General features: G+C 40.8%; 1 protein-coding gene across 1 annotated transcript; it reads left to right on the top strand.

Moving 5' to 3' along the window:
- Positions 1-5,306: 5,306 nt before the first annotated feature.
- Positions 5,307-17,656, top strand: CUNH12orf45 (chromosome unknown C12orf45 homolog). The gene is made up of 4 exons (XM_036253211.1): positions 5,307-5,421; positions 6,882-6,968; positions 11,549-11,685; positions 14,532-17,656. Exons 1-4 carry the CDS (start codon positions 5,307-5,309, stop codon positions 14,751-14,753), a joined length of 561 nt encoding a protein of 186 aa, XP_036109104.1. The 3' UTR covers positions 14,754-17,656.
- The last annotated feature ends 3,968 nt before the right edge of the window (positions 17,657-21,624 follow it).

Genomic DNA, 21,624 nt, shown 5'->3' with positions numbered 1-21,624 from the left:
TTGGATCTCTAATACATTTGGAATTTATCTGGATGCCTGGCATGTGGAATGTATTTTCTTTTACCCTTTTTCCCCAAGTGGTGATTCTCTTGTTCCACTTCAAAATTCATCTTTTCCTTACTGATTTAAGATGCTCCCTTTATCTGCACCAAATTTCCAAATGCTCTGGGATCTATTTCTGATTTTTCTTTTTTATCCACTATTTTGTTTGTACACAAATACTGTTTTAAATTATCACGTAGACTGTATAGTATGTTCTGATGTATATCAGGGATTGCTCCCCTTTCCCTACTATTGATCTTTTTCCCCCTTGAGTTTCCCTTGTAAGGACTCATAAGAACTTTAATATCATAATTCGTGGCCCATATTTGGATTTTTGCAGCTTGAGCTCTGAAGCTGCTCGCAGAACAAAGCTTTGTTCTTTCAAGTTCCGGAACTGCCCGCAGAGCCAGCAGCCCCCCTGTGCTGATTGTACTGTTTGATAAATTGTACTCCTTGCATTGTTGTTAAATAATATTCCCTGTACTATGACTGTGTGATCAAAGACAGTTTTTGTTGTGCAGGCCTGGGCTGAAGCTAGGATTGGAAAAATGCTTAATCATATATTACCCACTGTTCTCACAACTCCACTTGCTTGATCACTGAGTCAGAAAACCATTAAAGTCCAGTTGCCCTCACCAATCAGAAAACAAATGACGTACATTTGTAGTCTTGTTCCCCTAGCAACCCATCCCTTTGATCGTCAGCAACCTGCAACTTTTGCCTTTATAAACCCTGCCCTACCCCCTCGTTTTTGGAATGTATTCTCAGTTCATACCAAGGACTGTTTCCAGGTTTGCAAATTCTTACCTGAATAAATTCTCTATATATTTTTTTAAGTATCTCCAGATTTTTGTTTATACTTGCTGCTGTTGTTTGCCTTTTTGTATGAACTTGATAATCAATTGTCACTTAAAGGGAAAAAATATCTAACTATTTTTATTAGGATTGTGAAACTTTTGTAGAGTACTTTGGGAGATTGATATATTTTTCATTTGAGTCTTTCTATCCAAGACCATGGATATATATGTTATGTCTTTCCATTTATTCAAATCTACTTTTTATCTTTCAAGAATGTGCTATGGTTGCCCTGGTCAGATGCTCGGTTGTTTAGCACATCATCCTGATATGCCAAGGTTGTGGGTTCAGTCCCTGATCAGGGCACATATAAGAAGCAACCAATGAATGCATAAATAAGAACAACAAATCTATGTTTCTCTCTCTCCCTCTCCCTCTCCATCCCCCCCCCTCTCAAAATAAGTTTTTAAAAGAATGTGCTATGGGTTTCTTTATATATACTTTACACATTCCTTGTTAAGCTTCTGCCTCAGTATTTTACTTTATCTTATTCCTCTTATAAATAGGTTTTCTCTTTCATTATATTCTTAAACTGGGTGGTATTTGTATATATGAAAGCTATTGTTCTCTGTACATTTCTTTTAATTCTTGTCAATTTTCCAAATTCTCTTCGTTGTTTGTAGCACTTTTCCTGTTGCCTTTCCTCCTAGATATACCATCATAACATCTGTACATAGAGATAGTTTTACTTCATGCTTTCCAGTTTTTATGTTTCTAATTGTTTCCGGCAATATTGCAAAGTCAACGTTTCGGTTATAACGAAGACTGTGAATATTCCTGTCTTACCTCTAGAAACGTTTGCAGGAAAGCCTCTAGAATTTCCAAATTAAGTTAAATGCTATTTTGGGGCGGAGGTATATCCATTTTGTTATGCATTGTAGGTATCAATTTTTTATCTTATTGAGTGTCAAACTTTTTTTTTTATATCTGTTGGGACGATTATATGATTTCTCTTCTTAACTCTGTGAAATTGATGAATTATATTATGATTGTACTAATATATTAATGAATATATTAATAACCACTCTTGCCCTCCTGAAATAAGCACCACAGTGGAGTTGGTTTTATTGAGTCTAACAAGCTTTGCCTTTAAAGTCTTATATCAATTTACATCTAATCTAATTAACGATGTGGCTATACTAGCTTAAGTCTACAATCTTGTTATTTGTTTTCTAATCATTCCCTGTTCTTTGTCCCTCTTTACCCTTTATCCTGTTTTCTTTTTGGATTAATTGAATATATTTCTTGGCTCCATTTTATCTCCACTGTTGGCTAAAGCAGTTATTTTTTGTTGTTGTTTTTTAAGAGTTGCTCTAGTATTTACAATACAACTTCTGCCCTGGCCTGATAGCTCAGTTAGTTAAAGTGTTGTTCTGATTCGACAAGGTTGTAGGTTCGATCCCTGGTCAGGGATCATACAAAAATCAACCAATGATGAATGCATAAATAAGTAGAATAGCAAATCAATGTTTCTTTCTCTTTCCCTTCCTCTCTTTCTCTAAACCAATCAAAAAAATTTTTTAAGTAAATCTTTAAATGATCCCGATGTACTTTCAAACCCTATTAAAATACTTTATGGAAAATATGAGATCCTTACAGTAGATATTTCCATTTATCACCTCCATCTTCTGTGCTATTCTTGTCATGTATTTTACTTGTACATTTATTATAAACCCCATAATACAATGTAAACAGTCAGTTATCTTTTAAAGACGTTAAAAGTGAGAAAAACTCTGTTTTACATTTCTTCTTGTATTTTATAAAGCTGCTTTTCTGGTTAACAACATCATTAGCTGGAGGCAGACTAAATTCTGCCAGTGCATTTTTTACTCTATTTTGGCCAGATATAAAGGCCTTAATTGCCAAGTTATTATTATAAATCAGAAATGCCCCATTAATTTTGTACAGTGTTGCCCTTGTGGGATGCTTTTCATCTCAGTCAGTCAACAATTTACACACACGAAATTGATGACATTTCTAGGGGCTAGAATCCAGGTTTACTGAGGTGGTCAATTGAGCATTGAAACAATGAACAATTATTCACTTGCTCAGCTTCTCTCTGTTCATTCATTAGTTAAACGTGAATTAAGCATTACCTAAGTGTCCAACTCCGACTGAGATACTGACAATACAGAGAAAAAGAGGTGCTGTCCCTTCCTCTGGAGGATCTCCAGATATAATAGGTTTTAACGAAAAGGACTGAAAGTAGCCTTTAAAATGCATTAATCAGCATTTTCCTCCTCAGCACCTACAGTCATTTCTGCCATAATACTTTGTACTCTAAGTTTTATAACTTGGTAATAATATGGATAATGTTAAATTATTATTATGAGCCCTGGTCGGTTTGGCTCGGTGGTTAGAGCGTCGGCCCGCGGACCAATGAGACTCGGGTTTGATTCCAGTCAAGGGCATGTGCCTCGGTTGTGGTTGGTCCCCGGCCCTGGTTGGGCTTGCAGGAAGCAACCAGTCAATGTGAATCTCTCACATCGATGTTTCTCTCTCCCTCTCTCCCTCCCTCCTAATCTGTCTAAAGATAGATGGAAAAATATCCTTAGGTGAGGATAAAAAAAATTATTATGATGATAACAATAATGCAGTTACCAGTTTCCTTATATACATTTTATTCATCTCATCAGGACAGCCTTTTAACCCTAGGACAACCCTAGGAAGTATGCTTATTCTGACTTTACAGCGGAGAAAAATGAGGCTCGAAGAGTGATTTGCCCAGTCACAGCTACCAAGTGGGACTGGATTTAATCCAGGTCCAGCTAACTCTGGACCACCTGGTCTGCCAGAAACAAGCAGAAAAAGTTGTACCAAGATTTCTGCTCTGCTTTTTATCCTGCACCAGAGGGGTCGGGGCATACTGTGGGTGGTAGACAAATACTTTAAAAGAACGAAGAGGAAAGGAAACAATCAGCAGAGTAAAAAGGCAACCTATGGAATGGAAAAAATGTTTGTTAATCATATAACTGATAAGGAGTTAATATGCAGAATACATCAATTACTAACTCCTACAACTCAACACCAACAAAACCACTTGATTGAAAAATGGACAACAAAAGTCCTGGTCAGTGTGGCTCAGTTGGTTGAGTGTTGTCCCATGCACCAAAAGGTCGCCAGTACAATTCCCAGTAAGGGCACATGTCCAGGTTATGGGTTCCATCCCCAGTCGGGGACGTGCAGGAGGCAGCCTGTGATGTTTCTGTCTTATCGAAGTTTCTCTCTCTCAAATCAGTAAAAACATACTTTTTAAAATGGGCAACAAATTTGAAGACGTTTTTCCAAAACAGATATGTGAGTGACCAATAAACACATGAAAAGATGCTCAACATCAGTAATCATTAGAGAAGTGCAAATCAAAACTACAGTGAGATATCAGCTCACATCCACTAGGATGACCACTTAAAAAACAAACAGAAAAGAACAACTGTTGGTGAGGGTGTGGAGAAATGGAAACCTTTATGTACTGCTGGTGGGAATGTATGATAGTGCAGCAACCATGGAAACTAGTATAGAGGGTGTTAAAACATTAAAAACAGAATTGCTGTATATTCAATAATCACACTATGGGTATAAATCCAGAAGAACGGAAAGCAGGACCTTGAGCATAGATTTGCGCACCCACATGATTGCAGCATTATTTAGAAAGCCCAGAGGTGGAAGCAACCCAAATGTCCACCAAGGGATGAATGGATAAAGAAAATGTAGTATATACATAGAATGGAATATTATTCAGCCTTGAAAAGAAGGGAATCCTGTCGCATGCTACAGCATGGATAAATTTTGAGGACATTATACTAAGTGAAATATGTCAGTCACAAAAAGAGAATTACTGTATGATCCTACTTATATGAAGTAGTTAAACTCATAGAGACGAAAATTTAATGGTGGCTGCCAGGGGCTGGAGGCAGGGGAAACGAGGGCATTGCTCAATAGATACAGTTTAGGTTTTTCAAGATGAAAAAATTCTAGAGAGCTGTCACATAGCACTGTGGATACAGTTAACACTTCTGAGCTGCACACTCAAAAAATGGTTAAGAAGGTAACATTTATGGTTTTTCTTTACCACAATTTTAAAAAATTGTTTTAAGAACAAAGAGGAGGGCAGCCCCGTGGTGCGCTCTTCACATTCGAATTTGTTTCGCTAAAAAATAAAATAAAATAAATCAAGGAGCCTTGACATCAGTTCTCCAATCACAGAGCCTCAAGAGTTGCAGCCTTCCTTTTCCCACACAAGGAAGGACCGCTAGGTTCAGCCAGGTGTCGCCCTCCTCGCGGGGCCCTCGCCCCGCCCTCGCCCCGCCCACAACGAGTTTCCTCCAATCGTGTCCCTAGCCCCGCCCCTGCCCGAGCTTCTTTCCGGCATCCGGGCCTGGGTGGGCTGGCTCTGAAGACTAGCTGGCAGCATGGAGGTGCACGGTGAACCCCAGTCCAGACCGAGTTCTTCCTCGTTCCCCAAGGATGGCTCCAGGGTCTCGGTGTCCAAGGAGCTGCTAACGGCGGGGAGCGGCGGCCGCGGAGGTGACGGGCGAGCGGCAGCAGCGGGGGGCGCGCACGTGCGGTGTGGGGCACGCGGCTGGAGCAGCCGGGAGGACCTTAGGACTGCCCAGGCCCGACATCCCCGAGGGGAGCCCCGGGGGTGACCGCAGGGCTACCGCGTGTGCGCCGCAGGGGGGTCGCGGGCGGACAGTGTGCACCGGGCCGCAGTGCTGGGGGTGGCTTTATGTTCCGCGTGGTATTGAGCGCCCATTGCCAGAGCAAGACACCTCCCCTAAGGGGAGGACCTTAGGGTCGGCTGTCTGGGTCCAAGCAGTTGGCTGGTCCGGGAACAGATAATTGTTATAGATTACCCCACCATCCCCACCGCCACCCCTTCATACTCAAGGAATTCTTAGTGTCGCCTTCTTGTAGAGGGAGACGTGGGTCCAGGGAATTCACACAAGATTTCAGACACCATAATAGAGAATTTAAAATGATGAATTGGAATCCCAGCCCCACTAGTAATTAGCTGTGGGACTTTTCAACGCCCCAGTTTTCACATTTGGAAAATGGAAGTAGTAGTACCAATAGAATTAATTGTGAGAGAATTTAATCCTCACAACATCCCTGTGCAGAAGGTTCTTTTATCTCCATTTTATAGAGGAGGAAACAGTTGTGGTGTAGCATACAAGTAAGTGACTTGCCAGACATCATGAGGCTGGGGAGGAACAAAACTGGAATATGAAAATCCAGTCAGTCTGCCTCCAGAATCCAAGCTTTTAACACTAAATCAATCTCTAGGCCTAAAGTAGTAAGCACCCAATGATTGTGGAGCTCTGCTTTGTGGGCAAACAGGATTTTTGTATCAGAGGGAGGAGATTTTGCAGATTTTGGAAACTGGTGCAAAGCCTTGAGTTTTGAAAGACAAGTCCTGTTTTCTGAGCCCCCATAAGCGGAAGAGTTGGGTTGACTCGAGGAGCAGTGAGTGATGAGACTGAATTAGATGGAGTGGGGGGACCATATTTCTCCGAAAGGCTGTTTTGTTTAGGTTGAGAGCATCTTTAATGAAGGGGAACTAACCAGGCAGGCATGTTTTACACATGAAGAAACGAATGCTCAAAATGGTTAGGTAATTAGCTCAATACAACACAACTAGTAAACATTTCCGGCTTCACTTAACCATTATTGTACTCTACTGTTTCCTTCATTCTGTCATTGCAGACCCGCTTTTGTCATGGATGGATTTCTGATCCAGAAAGGTGCTGTTTAATGCGCATTTATTACTCAGCATCCGTGACACAAAGATGTAGGAGACAGGCTTACAAAAGGGAAGATAGATGTACATAAAGAACAAAAATATTGTAATGGAACTTGGGGTGCTCCTCCTTTTTAAAATCATCTTGAGAAATGTCAGATGGTCAAGACGAGAGTGGTCACAGAAAGTTTGCTGATGAGCTCCTATTTATGCTGTAATAAATTGTGTATATGTTTGTGTTTTTCAGGTATATGGGACAGATTGCTCATCAACTCCAAGCCTAATTCCAGAAAAAATTCCACGCTTCAAACAGTTCGGATAGAGAGGAGTCCTTGTAGGTACCCTCCCTTCTCTCTCTTCCTCTCTCTCAAGAAATCTCTCTGATGTTAAATTCTGCCTAACTAAGCAGTTATTTGATGGGACCATCTCTGCCTTCATGGTCAGATATTAAACCACAGAAAACCTTACTTGGGATTTATATTGTGAATTCTGTGCACAGGGATAGCATTCTTACATATTCTTCTGCTTTAAGACAGTAACTTTTCCCAGAAAAACTCCTTTTAGGAGAAATTTTTGGAAATCAAAATTAATTGTTGTTAATCACTTTGGGAACATTTTTAAAAAGTTAACCCAAATTATGGGATTTTTAAAAATATGTTTTTATTGATTTTCGAGAGAGAGAGGAAGGGAGAGAGACATAGAAACATTGATGTGAGAAACATCAGTGGGCTGCCTCCTGTACATCCCCTACTGGGGATGGAGCCTGAAACCTGGGCATGTGCCCTGACCGGGAATGGAACCGGGACCTCTCAGTCCATGGGACGACGCTCAATCCACTGAGCCACACTTGCCAGGCTGTGGAGAATTATTTTAGAGGTTACTGAGCCCAAACTTAAAGCACATATATGAGAAAACACCACTACATTTCACTAAATTGAACACAGTTATTTAAATGGTAAATGTTACAACATGACATAACAGGACCAGTTCTGGTCATTAATTGCTCCATCGTATTGCTGTACTGCACATTCATAAGTATGCACCACACTCAGACTTTATTCATATAATATTCATGTAATACTCAACATCTGTATAATTCACTCTTATGTTAAAAAAAAAAAAAAAGAAAGTTGCCCTGGCCGGTTTGGCTCAGTGGTTAGAGCATCGGCCCATCGACCAGAGAGTCCCAGGTTCAATTTCCGCTAAGGGCACGTACCTTGGTTGCAGTTGGTCCCCGGCTGTGGTTGGGGTCGTGTGGGTGGCAACTAATTGATGTGTCTCTCTCAACATAGATGTTTCTCTCTCTCTCTTGTCCTTCTCTCTCTCCCGCTCTATCTGAAGATAAATGCAAAAATGTCCTTGGGTGAGGATTAAAAAAAAAGGAATAAAGTCAAGAATTCAATGAAAACACTGTAAATGATGCATGAGTTTACCATGTCTGTAAACTAAGAGATCATGAGTATTCTGAGAGGGGAACTTAACCATATTATACACTAAATCTACAACAGCGAAAATGAGTGAATGGTGGCTCTCCATTCAAGTACAAGCTTTTGTGTGGACATAGGTTTTCATTTTGTTGGTGGGGTGGGAGATACATACCTAGGAGTGGAATTGTTAGGTCATGCTGGAAAGTTTTGTGGGTTTTTTTTAAAGAGGACATTGCCAAAGTATTTTCCACAGTTGGGTATACCATTTTGCATTCTCACCAACCCCATGCGGTTGTTTAATTGTCTTAGTTGCCCCACATCCTCAGCAACACATAGTGTGCTCTGTCTTTAGCTATCCTAGTGTGTATGTACTGGCATCGCACTGCGATATTAATTTGTTTTCCCCTACTGACTAGTGATGTTGAAGAACCTTTCATGTGCTTTTTCACCAATTATGTGTCTTTGGTGAAGTGTCTGTTCAAATGTTTAGCTCGTGTTAATAATCAAGTTGTTTATCTTAATGGCAAACAACATTTCTTAAAGTACAGGTCTGCTGGTGATGAATTCGCCAGCCTTTGTCTGTCGGAGAAAGTATTTATTTTGTTCTTGGTTTTGAAAGACGTTTTCATTGCATATAGGATTCTAGGTTGACAGGTGTTTACATTTTTTAATTTTTCAATACTTTAAAGATGGTGCTTTGCTGTCTTCTGACTTATATTATTTCTGATGAGGAGTCTGCTATCATCTGATCTTTGTCGTGTATAAAATATTTCCTTTTCTCTCTGGCTGTTTTTAAGATTTCTTCTTTATCACTGGTTTTTGCAGTTTGACGGTGATGCGTCTTGTAGTTTTTTTAGTGATTCTTGAGCTTGGGGTTTGTTGAACTTCTTGGATCTGTGGGTTTATAGTTTTAATCAAATTTGGGAAATTTTTGGTTATTTTTTTTCACATATTTTTTGTCCCCCTTCCCTCTCACCTTTCTGCAGGGACTCCAGCTACACATAATTTTCCTTGAAATTGTCCCATAGCTCCCTGCTATGTGTTTTGTTTTGTTGTGTTTTTTAGTCTTATTTTTGTGTGTTTCATTTTGGATAGTTTCTTTTGCTGTGTCCTCAAGTTCACAGATCTTTTCCGCTCTGTTGTCTAATCTGTTGTTTATTCCTATCCAGTTTGTTTGTCAGATACTGGAATTTATATCTCTAAAAGTTCAATTTGAGTCTTTTATTTATATGTTTCATTGTTTTCCATGTTGTGTTCATGCTTTTCTGTGCTTTCTTGACTATGTGGAATATTTATAATAGTTGTCTTAGCATTCTGATTGCTTAATCTATGTGTCATTTCTGGACCTATTTCTATTGATCTTTATTCTACTCTTTTGTTTTTTTTTAAGGTTGAATAATATTTCATTATATAGTATATCCTACAGTTTATCTATCTATTCCTTAACAGACACTTGAGTTGTTTCCATGTCTTGGCTATTGTGAATATTTTTTTCTACTCTATATAGATAATATGTTCCTGCTTATTTACATGCTTGGTAATTTTTATCAGATGCTGGGCATTTTGAATTTTATGTTGTCATATGCTGGGTTTTGTTTTATTCTGTTTAGAAGAACTTCAGCTGGACTGTCTTCAGGAGTTCAGCATGTACTGGTCTGGAGTACCATAGAAATAATTTGGCTTCTCACAATCACGGTTCACGCCATATATACAGGTCCTTGTTTTGCTCCCCATGATCCATTAGTTAAAAACCAAAGCAGAACAAAATCTGGCCTCATACTTCATCTGAGGTAATAGATTTCAGTCTGCACACACATACATGCCTTTATTTTTATTATTCTTTCTATGTATCTGAAGAGGCATGAAAGGTCACATTTATTCACTATTTAGTATGTGCCAGACCTGGTATGGGGCTTGGTATGTATGTGACCTCATTTAATTCTTTCAGCAGCCCTATTTTACAGTTAAAGGCCATTTCTTGGCCTTTATCACCATTTTCTTTTTTTCCATACCCTGGTAATTTTAGTCACCTGTCATGTAGCTGTGTTGGCAACTTAGTATTTTGAGCGCTAGTTATGTACTGGGCCTCTTTTGAAAGAGAAAGTAACTATTATCTCTTGTTTGTTGACTCTCCTGTTCATAGCACAGTGCCTGGCATTTATCACTCCTGTTTACAGATGAGTAAACTGAGGTTTCGAGTGGTTAAATTACATGTATTCGTTAGGACTCCTGTTGTTGTACTGACTAAAACCCAACTCAAATTGTCTTAAGCACGAAGGGAAGGGAGGGAGGGAAGGAGGGAAAAGGTAGGGAATAAATGAATTATATTGGCTCATTTTATTGGGAAAAAACCCCGAGTGAGTTCAGATACATCTGTATCCAGGTGCTCGGTGTCCTCAGGGGCCTGCTGCTCTGCATCTCTCAGCTCTTTTCTCTAGGTCTCAGCTTAATCTAGAGCATGCTCTTCCCCCACCTCTAGCACGGTGGCCAGTTTATTAGCAGCTCCAGGCTGAGACTCAGCAGCTCACTCACTCCGAAAGAAGATTCTTTTCCTCGACGGCTCTAACCATGTTTCAGGGTAATCTCTGACTGGCCTCACTGGATCACGGTGTCACTGTATGCCACTGAACCAACTCACGGTGGCCAAGGTTGCGGAGCATGTAGGCACACCCAGGGTGAGGGGCGGGAGTGAGTAAGACTGACAAAGCTTAAAAGGAAAGTCGGGGTTATGTTATTAGAAGAAAGGGGAATAGATGGTGGACAGGTAAAAACAACCATCACTTAATTAACATGCCCAAGGTAATTCAGACAGTCAGAGCTGGAACTAACATTCTGTTAATAACCTTGTCAGTCTGCCGCCACAGCCTGTGCACTTAACTATTAAGTCATGTGGCCTCCTTATTTAGTTCATATTTGTTGAATGCCAGCCTTCTAGGGGGTTACAGTGCTGGGGATATGTGAAAACCCTAAATAACACAATGAGAAATAATTGCAGAATGGTGTGGTCCTATCGCTTTAAGAATTCAGAAGAGGAGCCTGGCCAGTGTAGCTCAGTGGTTGAGCATCGACCCATGCCCCAGGAGGCCGCCGGTTCGATTCCTGGTCAGGGCACATGCCCAGGTTGTGGGCCTGATCCCCAGTAGGGGGCTTGCAGGAGGCGGCCAATTGATGTTCTCTCTCATCAGTGTTTCTCTCTCTCTCTCCTTCTTCCTTACTCTCTTTAAAGTCAATAAAGGAAAAAACAAAAAAGACCGCAGCCCTGGGTGTTTTTAAAAAAAAAAAAAAGAATTCAGAAGAGGATAGAGATTTTTTAAATGAAAGAAATGTGAAAATTTAAAAATTATAATAATTTTTGTTAATTATTACCATTAAATTCAGAAGAGTTTTACAGGAGATTCTGGAGTTTACAGGAAATTCTGGATATTACAATTTGAACTTTGGGCAAATACTAACATAAGTGTTGATAAACTGTATTTTCTCTCCTTAGTATTGGACCAGGTACAGACTTTTCTCCCACAGATGGCTCAGGCAAATGAAAATCTAAGGAAAGAAATGGCAGCTGCACCTCCTGGTCGTTTCAATATTGAAAATATTGATGAGACTCTTGGAAACATTATACAGATGGTAACTATGCTTTGTTTTCATTTCATATGGTAAAACTACCAAGTGTGCCTCATCACCTAAAAAGAGTGAGAACTTTTCCATTTTAATTCCATGGTTACTTTTCTTCCTGGAAAGTCAGCTCATGTCTCCAATACTGCATAGGCTCTTGGTTATTTGTCTGTTTATTTTTAATTCTCACCAGAGGATATTTTTCCATTGATTTTCAGATAGAGAGAGGGAGGGAGAGAGGGAGGGACGGAGGGAGGGAGGGAGAGAGGGAGAGAGAAAGAGGAAGGGAGAGGAACATTGATGTTAGAGACACTTCAATTGGTTGCCTCCCACATGACCCCGACCAGGGCCAGGGATCGAATCGCAACCAAGGTATGTGCCCTTGACTGGAATTGACCTGTGACTCTTTGGTCCGTGGGCAGATGCTCTAATCGCTGAGCCAAACCAGCCAGGGCAGCAGTTGGTCATTTAATGATTAAGGATCTTATGGGTCAGTAAGCTTCCCTGGGTGAAGTTTAGGAATTAAGTACAAAGTCATAGATGGGCTTTACCAAGTCATATATTACATTTGTTATCTCGAGGCATTAATTTAGTAAATGTCCTAGCTGGGTTTTTGTGTGTGTTTTTTTCCATTCAAGACCCAAAGAGGGCCCGGCTGGTGTGGCTCAATGGATTGAGTGTCGTCCCATGGACTGAAAGGTCCTAGTTTGATTCCCGGTCAGGGCACATGCCCACGGGACCTGCGGGACGGGTCAGTCATTGTTGGTCGAGTTGTCTACTCACCAACTTGACAGAGGTCATCAAAGAAGGTTCTGGAGGAGTCGAGTCCAACTGCTTTGCCTGAGCTCCACTCCTGCTGACCCTGTTCCTAATCGTTACGGTCTTCCCATCGGACTGTTGGAGTGATTTCCCAACAGGCCTCCCTGCTTTCACCTTCTTCCCTGGAGTCTGTTCTTTTTTTTTTTTCTCACCTGAGGACATTTTTGCATTTATCTTCAGATAGAGCAGGAGGGAGAAAGGGAGGGAGAGAGAGAGAAACATCGATGTGAGAGAGACACATGGAGTGGCTGCCACCCACACAACCCCAATCAGGGCCGGGGACAAACTACAACTGAGGTACGTGCCCTTAGCGGGAACCGAACCCAGGACTCTCGGTCCGCAGGCCGACGCTCGAACCACTGAGCAAAACCAGCCAGGGCTGGAGTCTGTTCTTCACACTGTGTGGCCCACAGTTTGGGAGTCCACTTCTAGTACATTCTAGTAAAGCCCTCCAGCGCCTGTATGATCCTGCCTCCACTCTCTGGCTGACCTTGCTCCTGCTCTGCCCCCTCCTTGTCCACACTCCCTTTTCTCCCCTTACTCCAGGCCTTCCCTTCCTTGTAGAAGGCTCTTCTCTGGATTTCTGCATCTTGACTCTCTTTGTCGCTTATCAGTTGTCACCTCCTCCAGAGGCCGTCCCCAGTGGCCCTAGTATTACCTTAGCCTTTATTTTCTCTGCTCTATACCATGCTGTATAATGTCATTGTTGGTCGAGTTTCTCTCCCAACTTGAACAGAGGTCAGCAAAGAATTTCTGGAGGGGCTCGATAATGACTCCTCTGGGCTAGGTGGGCCACACTGTCTCTGCCTTGAATACTCACCTCTGCCATGGTAGCTCGAAAGCAGCTGTAGACGATACTTAATGAGTGGGTGAGTTCTGTTAACTTGGTTTATGGACATTGAAATTTGAGTTTCAATTTCCATGTTTCATGAAATATTGTTCTTTTGAGTTTTGTTTTCCTACCACTTAAAAATGTAAAAACCATTCTTTTTAAAAAAATTTTTTTTCTTTATTAATTTTAGAGAGAGAAACATCAATGAGAGAGAACATCATTTGGCTGCCTCCTGCATACCTCCCACTGGGAATTGGGCACACAACGTGGACATGTGCCCTGATTGGGAATCAAACCAGCAACCTCTTGGTGCATGGGTTGATGCTCATCCACTGAGCCACACTGGCCGGGCATAAAAACCATTCTTAACTCATGAGCTAGACAAGTAGCAGGCTGGGTTTGGCCTATAGGCCACCAACCCCTACTCAAAAGCATAAGTTCCACAAAGGCAAGGATTTTGTTATTGTTGTTGCGTCACCAGTACCTAGTGTGGTGCCTGGCTCACATTAATAGTTGTTGAATGAAGAGTATATTCAGAACATATAGAATTGGGTTATGGGGGTCTTTTTAGACTTAGAGTAAATGTAAATCAGCATGGTGGACTCTGGCAACTAAAACAATAAAAGTGCCGCCCTGGCCAGTTTGGCTCAGCAGTTAGAGGGTTGGCTCAATGACCAGTGAGTGGTGGGTTCGATTCCAGTCAAGGGTACATACCTCGGTTGTGGTTGGTCCCCGGCTCTGGAGGCAGCCAGTCGATGTGTTTCTTTCACGTCGATGTTTCTCTCTCCCTCTTTCTCTCTCTTTGTCCCTTCTTCCCACTGTATCTGAAGATAGATGGAAAAGCATCCTCAGGTGAGGATTTAAAAAAAAACAATGAAAGTGCCATATTGTATTAAGAACATGACCAGTGTGGCTCAGTTGGTTGGAGCATCATCCTGTGTACCAAAGGGTCATGGGTTCAATTCCTGGTTTGGGTGCGTACGGGAGGCAACCAGTCGATGTTTCTCCCTCACATCATGTTTCCTTTTCTCCCTGTCCCTTCTTCTCTCTCTCTAAAAAAATCAATGAAAACATATCCTTGGGTGAGGATTTAAAAAAAAAAAAAAAATGTCCTTTGTGCTTCAATATTGTGCTAAATGCTGGTTGTTCCCAGTGTTTTATTGCAACTTTTTAGAGAACTAAATTTCCCACGTGGTGTTTTTTGCAGGACGTGGCCTTGTTCGAGATGAGTCAGTCTGATTCCAAAGAGGACAGTTCAGAAGAGAAGTCACACGACAGTTCCGAGGACAGCTCCGAGTCTGAGGATGACGATGACAACAGCGCCTCCTCTGAAGTCACCATAGATAACATTAAGCTTCCTCATTCAGAAGATGGAAAAGGCAAGATAGAGGTTTTGGACAGTCCTGCCAGTAAGAAAAGGAAACAATGAAATAAGCGGCCTAAGAAGCAGGTGATCTACGCCTGCTAATTCTGTGGACGAGAAGGCGGCTCAATGGTTATTTCGCATTTCAGGTAGATGGTGCTTTTGTGTCATACTGAATGTGCTTTGTTTCTCAGGAGAAACGGGCTGGCTTTCAAAGAGTTGGAAGGGGGGCATCTGGGAATCTTCTAAGAGCAGACTGTCTTTGCTCTTATACTGCAGAGATTTCGTTTAGAAAGCTTAACTTTATTTTTGGTGATAAGTGAATTTGTTGGCATCATTTTTTCTTCAACATAGACCAGACATATCAAACTTATTTTTATTTATTTTTATTGATTTCTTAGAGAGAGTAAGGGCGAGAGAGAGAGAGAGAAATATCAATTTGTTGTTTGACTTATTTATGTATTCATTGGTCGATGCTTGTATGTGCCGTGACCCGGGATCTAAACCACAACCTTGGCGTGTCAGGACAACGCTCTAACCAACTGAGTTACCTGGCCAGGGCTTCAAACTTTTTTTAAATTAAAAGTATAAACCACCTGTTCATTTTAGTTTTAAATTGTTATTTTGGCTAAAACAACCTAGGTGGGTTTTTTTTTGTTATTATAACATCAAATTTGTTAGCATCACAGTGGGTTTAGTGAGGGAGAAATTTCTAAGAGAAATCTTATAATAAAAAGAATTACTTAGATATAACTGTCCTCAGGCGTATCTCCTTTCATATAAAGATATATTGCTTTTCAGTTTGAGCTGGAAAACTGGTTCTCTGGGGGTTTAATCACTGTTGGTAACTGTGGCCACTCAATGGATATAAAACTTACTGGTTGGAAAAATTCATCTTTTTTTTTTTGCCCCCATAAAGCCAACATTTTTTTCCTCAGCTACTAGAACTATTCTGCACAGTTGCCCACGGTTTGAAACCTATCAAATGTAGAAAAGGGGACCCCACAGGAAAAACGGCACAGAACAACAACAACAACAAAAGCGGTTTTCCCAAAGGCAAAATGGTCTGTGGAGTCAACTTTCTGCCTCATTCTTGACCTTATGAAGCTGTGTTAGACCTTATCCGCCAAGGGGCTGGCTTTGCTCAGGATAGGGACCCGAGAATTTAAAGGACTGTCTTCAAGTTGGTTGCTGATGGGATTTTGTCCCCTAATGTTCTGGGGCTCTCTCTTAACAATTTTTTTCTATTCCTCACATTAGCCTTGTAAATACGCTAAAGATAATTCTCAAGATTCTTTCTGGTATTTCTCACTGGAACCTGGAACCAGATCTCCCAGGCTGTGCCTCACTAGATGTAGGAAGAAATGAATAGATCAGGAAACAAGACTTCTGGGCTGGAAAGGGTATCATTCTATACTTCGTAGCACCAAACACAACTGTGATGAATTACTGGTGTAACTATTTTAAGATTGTCTTCTACCAGATAATTTATCCTACATTGGAATAGTTGCATCTGTCTGGCTCACTGCTTAGCATGGTGCATGGTACACACAGGTACTGATAAATCAATTAACAGGTGTCTGATGACATTTTAAGCCGTGGTAGGCTACTCCAGGCAGGGGGGTATGAAGATGTAATTTTACAGGAAATACATACCAAGTAGAAATAGACTGAATGCTCACTGAAAGAGACTAGTCAGTCTGGAAAGACATATCAGTATGTAGAATTTAAATATTTTTCTCTTACCATGGCTATCATATAATAGAACTAGGCTTCCTATACAGTTAAGGAAGTCAACTAAATTCAGGTCCTCTGGACATTTTTATGACACAGAAGAAAAAAGAAAAATATAAATATTTAATACATGATAAGGATGTCATTTTAAGTGAATGTAAAATGGAAGTTATTTAATGTACAATGTCAGGACTGGCTAACTATTTTTAAACAAGGTTAGATTCTAGCCTCCTACCATGTACTAAGATAAATTTTATATGAATTAAAGATTTAAATATAAAGAAATAAAATCATAAGGGTTCCATACTAAAACAGAGAATATTTAATAATGTAGTTGGGCAAAAGCTTTTCTAAAAAGCAGAACATTAAAGCCTGAAGTCACAAAGGAAACGGCAGAAAATCCATCCACATAAATATTAAAAACTAGTGGGTGGCAAAGAAATTTAAGGGGCAGGGGACCAACTGGGAAAAATATTTCCAATATTTCCATTAGTGTATACAAGGCTCTTACAGATTAGTAAAAAGAAAATCAGCTTAATATCTCAATAGTGAAAAGACCATAGGATGGGAACACGTAAAAAAATGTTCAACCCCATTAATCAAAGAAATGCAAATGAAACCAAAATTGCATTTTTTACCTGTCGAATTGGTAGGTGAAACAGTACTTACTAAGCCCTTTCTGTGTGTCAGCCACTATTCCAAGTGTACTTTTAAGAGCCACCACCATTCATGTGTGTAGAAAAATGTTTCAAGTTGTACATTTAACATTTGTGCACTTTATGTATGTTTATACCTTAATTGAAAAGCAGTTTGGTTTGTAAGCAGTTTGCCTTATAGTCTAATAGGAAAATAAGTCCCTACTGAGCTTTGGTTGGTCTGACCCTGTACTGTCTCTTCCTGATGCTCAGGTGTGGTTGACGGCAGTCATTTGGAGAGTGGTTCTGTCCCTGCCAAGGTTGATGAAATGTTCTCTTCTTCAAACTTGTTGGGTGGTATGTCATCTATGGCTCTGTGAGTTATAAATCAGAAAATTAGGTGTAATGGTCTTTGAAGCAAAAATGTCATTCTGAATGAATTTGCCATCTGTTCTCATAATACATTAATTGTGCATCAGATATGGTACTTATACAAAAAAATGCCTTGCAGAGTAGTTTGTAGTTTGTATTCTTGTGCCTGTGTCCACTACTATGGTAGGAAAGACAAGGAAAAAGTTGAGTCTTTCATCTGTATTTCCCTCAGTGCCTAGTATATATAGTGCCTTTCACTCAGTTGGAATGTACAATAAATGTTCATTAAAGTATTTTTTTCTCTTTATGTTAATAAAGTAATTCATCTTAAATATCAGTGGTTCACAATCTTGAAATAAAAATGAGTAAATATGATTGGTAGACTTTCCCAAAAGTTGAATGTTGGAATCTTTGTGGTTGACTCCCCACCACGCATTTGTGGAAAACCCTTGGCAATGATTGGTTTGGGAGTAGGTGAGGGACACGAACCTTCCCAATAAGGCATGAGCAGTCTTGTTGGTGGACTTTGGGAAGGGAAATATTTCTCATTCCTAAAAAGGAGGCACATGAAGAGATGGTTCTTTTCCTTCTGGAGAAAGGACTGTCTTATTACTGCATATGATTCCTGGGACTCCCATGTGGTGGCCATAAGTGGAGCCAACTCTTGAGGTGCAATCAGCACACCAAGGACAGCAGAGATAAGCAAGGACATCAAGTCACTGTGTCGCATAACTGGAGATTGAACTATTGCTGCATTTCTTGTTTCGCAACACAACAAATTTCCATATTATTAAAAAAAAAGACCACTAGCTTATGAGACGCTCTGCTTATACCCGTTCCACAGATGAGAAAATTGGCATGGAGATACTAAGCAGATTTCCTAAGGCTTCACAATAGGTAAGTGGTAGAGCCAAGTTTTAAGTTCATACACCTAGCCATCGTGAGCCTACCGGTCACTGTGCTGTGAGCACAGGCTCTGAAGCTGTCTGGATCAGATCCCAGCCCAGCCTCATCTCTGTTTCACCATCTGTCAGTGGGAATAGTACTGTCCCTCCTGGGGTCTTGATAAAAAAATGAATGAATCATGTGTTAAGAACAGTGTTCAACCAGGCCCGTGTGGCTCAGTGGATTGAGTGTCATCCCGTGTCCCAGTTCTATTCCTGGTCAGGGCACATGCCCAGGTTATGGACTCGATCCCCAGTAGGGGGCGTGCAGGAGGCAGCCAATTGATGTTTCTCTCACATTGATGTTTCTCTTTCTCCTCTCTAAAAAAATCAAGAAAACATTAAAAAATGAAGTAAACGTAAGGTATAATGCTATAGGAATAATACACAATGGTGGCAAAAATTGGGGGGAAACTTGGTAAGATCACAGATTCCTGCATCCTTTGACTCAGGAATTTCACTTCTAGTTTATCCAACTAAAAAAGTATGGCCTTGTTCACAAATTTCTATATAAGATTTATTGCAGTGTTTAAAATAGCAACAAGCAAACCTAAATGTTCAACAATAGAGAGCAGGTAGATTGAAGCCACTAACCATGCAGAGGAATGTTTGTTGACATAGAAAGACACAGGTGGTTAATTGAAAAAGCAGGTAACAGTCATGTGCACTGTTACACTGGTCCTGTAAAAAGGTGTATGCACAGAAAAAGTCTGGAACGATCTCAATACCTGTGGTTATTTCTGTGTGAAGAGTTTATGCTTGTCTTACCTCCCTGTTTTATGTATTTTTACATAACTAGGTATTATTTAATCATTTAAAAATTCACTTGGGTATTATTTGCAAAGTAGTAGTAGTAATAATAATCACCCTATCTATCATGTCTCATGACTGATGATATTCTAGGCTTCCCTCAACAGTTATTTTCCTGGAGGGGTGGTATGGGGGAAGTCATTGTGGTTCCTCACCCTGTCTCTACCTGCTTTTGCAGAAGTTCTTGCAGATAATGTCCTCCCTGCTTAGCGTTTTAGTTTGGCGTATATTTAGTGTGTGTGCCTACCATTCGCTACCATTCCCTAACCAAGCCCTGATTCGGGTATTGGCAATAAATGCTATGTCAGCTTGGTCGAGACCAGCAGCCTCACTACTTCAGTGCCTCTGCTACCATTTAGTAGCTATGTGATGTTAATTAAATAACCTCTTGCGGTCGAAAGCAAATGTTTATTGAGCTCCTCCTAATATTAAACACTGGAGACACAGCATTGAACAAAAGAAGCACCTGTTCATGAAGCTTACATTCTAATGGGGAGAGGTCGACAATAAAAATATGCCAGATTGTAATCAGTGCTATGAAAATAACGTAGGATGAGGAGAATAAAGAATGACAAGGCACCCTGGCTGGTGTGGCTCGGGTTGAGCATCGACCCATGCACCAAGAGGTCACTGGTTCGATTCCCAATCAGGGCACATGCCTGGGTTGTGGGCTTGATCCCCAGTAGGGGGCGTGCAGGACGCAGCCAATCAATGTTTCTGTCTCTTCCTCTCCCTAAAATCAATAAAAACATTTTCTAAATGTCAGGGCAGATGAGGTATGAATGTGGGTACATAGGTGCTAGAAAGAGTACTCGGAATGTATCTCTACTAACGTGATATTTGAGGAGCGACCGAAAGAAAGGCAGCCAGCCAGGGGGATGGTGTGTGGGGAAAGAGTCAGAAAAAGGCAGTGGCCTGCTGGTGCTGGCTTGCCCTTACTTTGATTGCACACATCTCTTCCCAACTTTGTGTTCAGTAAAGTCAAATTGATAGCTTGAAATCAGCCTTGAGAGCATTTATACATAGAAATCAGCAAATAGTATGAATTTTTTCCCCCAGAGAGCCATTTGTTCAATATTTACCAGCACACCACTGGAAGAAGCAGAACCAGTAAGTGCAAAGGCCCTGAGGTAGGAGTGTGCCTGGTGTGTTGGAGGAGCATCAAGGCAACCAGGGTGGCTAGATAGAATGAGAGGGAAGTGGGTAGGAGATGAGGTCAGAGGTAGCCAGGACTTCGTAAGCCATGGTCAGTACACTGCACTTGATTCTGAGCAATATGGAGGCCATCAGAAGGTTTTAAGCAAAGGTATGACACCATCTGACTTAAGCCTTGAACACGACCACACGGAAGAGTCAGGAAGACCAGGTGGGAGACCTCAGCAGTAAGTTAGATAAAAGATGATGATAGCTCGGTAGTGGTGGAGGTAAGAAGAGCACCTCAGTTTATTCATTTTCTTCAGATGTTGTGAAGATTAAATAAGATAGCATTTAAAAAGTGCTTAACATTGGTCTAGCACACAGGAGGCCATCAATAAAGGATAGCTGTTATTATTATTGATAGACGGCCAATCCTGGTGTGAGGAGGGAGGTGCTCATATCTGTTTAGGAAGGCAAATAATTTTAGCACCAAGTGGTGAGTACTGTGTTCCAGACAAGTGGGAGCATAGAGAGGAACTTCGACCAAGCTGGGGGTAGGAAGGTCAAGAAGGATGTTTGAGCCAAGGGGGGCTGCCTTAGCAAAGGCTTAGGGAAGTGGAATTAGAAGGAATTTAGAACGCCTTCAAGTGTCTACACCTCCCCAGTTTGGTGACAAACAGGTCTCAGCTTTATCCGTTAGCAAAATAATCAGTGATCTGAAGGAAGAGTGACAATTTAATTACCCAGTGTTTTAATTAAATCACCTAGTAGGCTGTGGATCATGAGGTGCCAAGTCACATTCACTGGTAATTTTACGAATTCCACCGAGCCTTTGATTCTGATCAACAGTCAGATTTACAAACTCCAGCGGGTGGAGAAGGGAGTTTTTATTCTGAGGCCTAAGCATGGAGGCCTGTGAATCCTGTGAAGGCACTTGCACAATTATGTGTGTGTAATGAATTAGGGGAGAAGCGAAATGGGGTTCCATTTCATCAAATTCTCAAAAAGGTTTATGGCCCAAAGAAGATTAAAAACACTGCTAACATTAGAAGGTAAAATTAGTCTAGAAGAACAGGCATGTTTTTGTTTGCCAATGCAACTATCATTAAAATATTTGGTAAAGTGATATTTTAAATCACATGCAGTCAGTTCAAATACTGCATTTAAAAGTGATTCCTTTATAATAAGGCCTTTGTCACTTTTTTTTATCCTCACCCGAGGACATTTTTGCATTTATCTTCAGATAGAGTGGGAGGCAGAGAGGGAGGAAGAGAGAGAAACAGCGACGTGAGAGAGACACATCCA

The sequence above is a fragment of the Molossus molossus genome, unplaced genomic scaffold (genome assembly GCF_014108415.1).
Source record: "Molossus molossus isolate mMolMol1 unplaced genomic scaffold, mMolMol1.p scaffold_m16_p_10, whole genome shotgun sequence".
NCBI classification, from domain to species: domain Eukaryota; kingdom Metazoa; phylum Chordata; class Mammalia; order Chiroptera; family Molossidae; genus Molossus; species Molossus molossus.
The sequence above is the reverse complement of the archived record's forward strand: the minus strand, read 5'-3'. Positions and strand labels throughout refer to the sequence as shown.